Raw genomic sequence first — 3195 nt, forward strand, 5'->3', positions numbered from 1 at the left:
AACCCGGACGACTGGAGAGACCGAGAACTTCATGGCCCGGATCGGATGAGCGTCCACCTCACTCTCGTTGGTCAGGGTGGCATTCTTGACGATGAACTGGTCCAGCCCGACCATGGCAGCGTTGTTGCCGCAGGGGACGTCATCCACCGTTTCTTGCTTCTTTCCCATCCAGATGTGTGTCCTCTGGACGCTCCTCACGTACAAGTCAGTCTTCCCCCCGGGAACATACGCCGGTCCCATGATACGCACTTTCATCCCCGTAGCCACAGTGCCCGAGAAGACTCTTCCAAAAGCGTAGAACCGGCCGTTGTCGTTAGCCGGGATCATCTTGGAAACGTAGACCATAAGAGGACCCTTAGGATCACAGTTCCTGATGGCAGCAGCGTACTTGTCGTCCAAAGGCCCCTCGTAGAGATTTTCCACGCGATACTTCTGGGCCACCACTGGTGACGGGAGGTGGTAGATGATCATTTCCAGCAGCGCATCGCTCGCGGGCAGCCACAGTTGCATGACACGCTTCATTAGAGCTTTCCCGGATTTTTGCTTGTCTTCGCCCTTCAAGGTAACGTTAAGCTTCTGAAGCATTGGCCTGTCCACAATAACACAAAGCTATTAGTGTGACTATCGAAACAAACGAAGAAACAATCTAGCTTACAAGAGCTTGTCCATCTGGTCGTTCACCGCGATGTCGATGATCTGCTTGATAGGATTGTAGATGAACTGCACGAACCCACGCGTACAAGTGGGAGAGCCAGTGTTCCTGGTCGTCCACTTCCTTGTCGCAGGATCAAAATAGTTCTCGCCCCACAGCTTCTCGACCATCTTCTTCTCGTCCACCTTAAACTTCGACGCATACATCTTCGCGAAGGTCGTGAGAGTGAAGCCCCAGCCGTGCAAACCAGCCCCAAAGCCCACCGTGCCTCTCTCCGGGTAGACCTGGACATCGCCGAGAAGCTTGTCCTCGTAAGTCGACAAGATCACGTTGGCGTTCTCGATCACGCGCTGGAAAGTCTGGTAAGCCTCCTCTCCGTCGAGCTGGAGCTCCAGGAAGCAGCGATCCATCTTGTTGACGACCAGGACGGGCTTGATCCTCTCTCCCAGCGCCTGCCGTAGAACAGTCTCGGTCTGGACGCAAACCCCTTCCACGCAGTCGACCACCACCAGAGCGCCATCGGTGATCCTCAGCGCCGCGGTGACCTCGGAGGAGAAATCTACGTGCCCGGGAGAGTCGACAAGGTTGATCAGGTACTCGTTCCCGTCGCGGCTCCCCCGGAAATCTTGAGGGAAGAAAGAAAGAAGCTCGCTTTGCTTAGAAAGAATCCCGGCCTCGATCTGGAAGAAAGAACCTACCTTTCAGGGCCGCGTCCGGCATCGTGTACAAGAGGGAAATCCCCGTGGACTTGATCGTGATCCCGCGATCCGCCTCGTCCTTGCGCGTATCGGTCATGCGGACATTGCCGGCGTTGTCGAGCGAGATGAATCCAGCGGCCGCGACCAGCGAATCCGTGAGTGTGGATTTCCCTGCGCGCCTGGGCATGAGAATCGACAAGGACACAGAGATTTGTCGCCGCCTCACCGTGATCGACATGCGCAATCACCGAGAGGTTCCGGATGTTGTGCGTCTTGTCCATGATCCGCCGCATTTCCTCGGCCTGGAAAGAAATCGATCAGCCGCGCATCGATCCATCGCAAGAAAGAAATGGCGCTCACCATTTTCAAGAAGCTCAAGAACAAACTCCCTAGTGAATAAACCCTAAGGCTCGAATTTATGGTTCAAGCTATTTCTTTAGCCACAAGTAAGGCATCATTTAAAGCATATTCGTATGTTTCCCGCCTATAACGCTTGTCTTTGAGTCGAGAAAAACGAAGTATGGAAGAACTCTTGAGAGATGGAAGAAATTCTTTAAGATACAAGAGCGCTAGCACATATCCTTGTGGCCACGATCACGCGAGAGCTTCTCCACGATTCTCAAGCTCCAGCCAAGAACACGGTCTCCAAAGCCATCCCCGACACCAGGTCTTTGTCACCATCGTCAGACCTTGCGTTTCTATCCAGTGGAAACCGCAGCATCGTGGAGGATTGGGGCGGATATGTGGCATCTCCCACGAGGAGATTGCATGGCTTGGCTGCGAATGCACTGGGCTTGTAGCGATGCTCCACCTCTTGGAAAGATTTCTCGTCGAGATTCATGGCGGCCTCGGCTGTTCTTGCGCGAACTCCTCCTCGAGAGCAGCGATGAGCGCTCCATCGCTCTTTTGGAGATACTTTCGCCTAAGCTTGCGGGCTCTGCGGCCTTGGCCTCGCAGCTCCAGACACTCGCACTTCTGTTCGACGTGGGACTTGAACGCTGCGGCGCTTGAGCTCGTGATCTTGTTCTTGGCGGTGACCCGGACGAAACCCACCAGATCGATCTCTCCCGAAGCCCACAATTTGAGTCCAACGGCAATGCACGGGATCTTGTCCATCCTCCCTGCTCGTATGTTGCGCACCGCGGCGGCACAGCCGTAGTAGAACATCTCGAAGGCATCGTCCGGCCATTCACCCGTGCCTCTTCCACCCAAAACTCCCAGAGTGATGCGCTGGTTGATGGCGCGGTCACGTCCATACATCCGGAGGAGGACTGCCTCGTTCGTGAAACTCTTGGCTTGCTCATCGAGACGAAAGAACTCGGACAAGTCACGGCCCGCTGGAGCATGCTGATCGAGTTGAAAAGCAAAGGAAGGACGAGGATGGAGAAGTTTACGATGAAGCTAGAAAAGAAAGTTGATGGCAATGGTGACAAAGAAGAAGATGAAGATGGTGAATAACTTCTTTGCAAACTCTCCAACGCTCTTGTCATCCTGGAAGGAATCAACACCCGTATTGTCGTGGCACTCTTCGAGGCGCTCTCCAACCTTTGGAGCCAGAGAGGTGAATGCCGCGAGGAAGTGACCGACAATCGGCCGGTATCCGACCTCTGTCCGCGCTGGATCGAAAGCATTCCCCGACACCTCCATCTGGAAAGCCATCCTCTTGAGCGAAAACATGACAACGTCCTTACTGATCCTTTTCGAAACTTTTCACTGCATGATCCTGGCTGGACATCAAGCAATGGCTGAGCAAGCTGTAGCAAGTCCTTGGCCATTCGGGTTATATCCTACATCCAAACCTTTTGTTCCGGTAACCCTACAAAAGATATTCTAAAGAGATGAGTG

General features: G+C 53.9%; 1 protein-coding gene across 1 annotated transcript; it reads right to left on the minus strand.

The window, feature by feature from the left end:
• Positions 1-3: 3 nt before the first annotated feature.
• LOC9655016 (elongation factor 2) lies at positions 4-2191 on the minus strand (the record flags this gene model as incomplete). The annotated part of the gene is made up of 5 exons (XM_024669665.1): positions 1991-2191; positions 1577-1652; positions 1351-1521; positions 656-1277; positions 4-589 (listed from the first exon to the last, which is right to left on the minus strand). Coding segments are annotated over exons 1-5 (1656 nt in total), but the record flags the coding sequence as incomplete, so codon positions are not given.
• Positions 2192-3195: the final 1004 nt, after the last annotated feature.

The sequence above is a fragment of the Selaginella moellendorffii genome, unplaced genomic scaffold, assembly GCF_000143415.4.
Source record: "Selaginella moellendorffii unplaced genomic scaffold, v1.0 SELMOscaffold_5, whole genome shotgun sequence".
NCBI classification, from domain to species: Eukaryota; Viridiplantae; Streptophyta; class Lycopodiopsida; order Selaginellales; family Selaginellaceae; genus Selaginella; species Selaginella moellendorffii.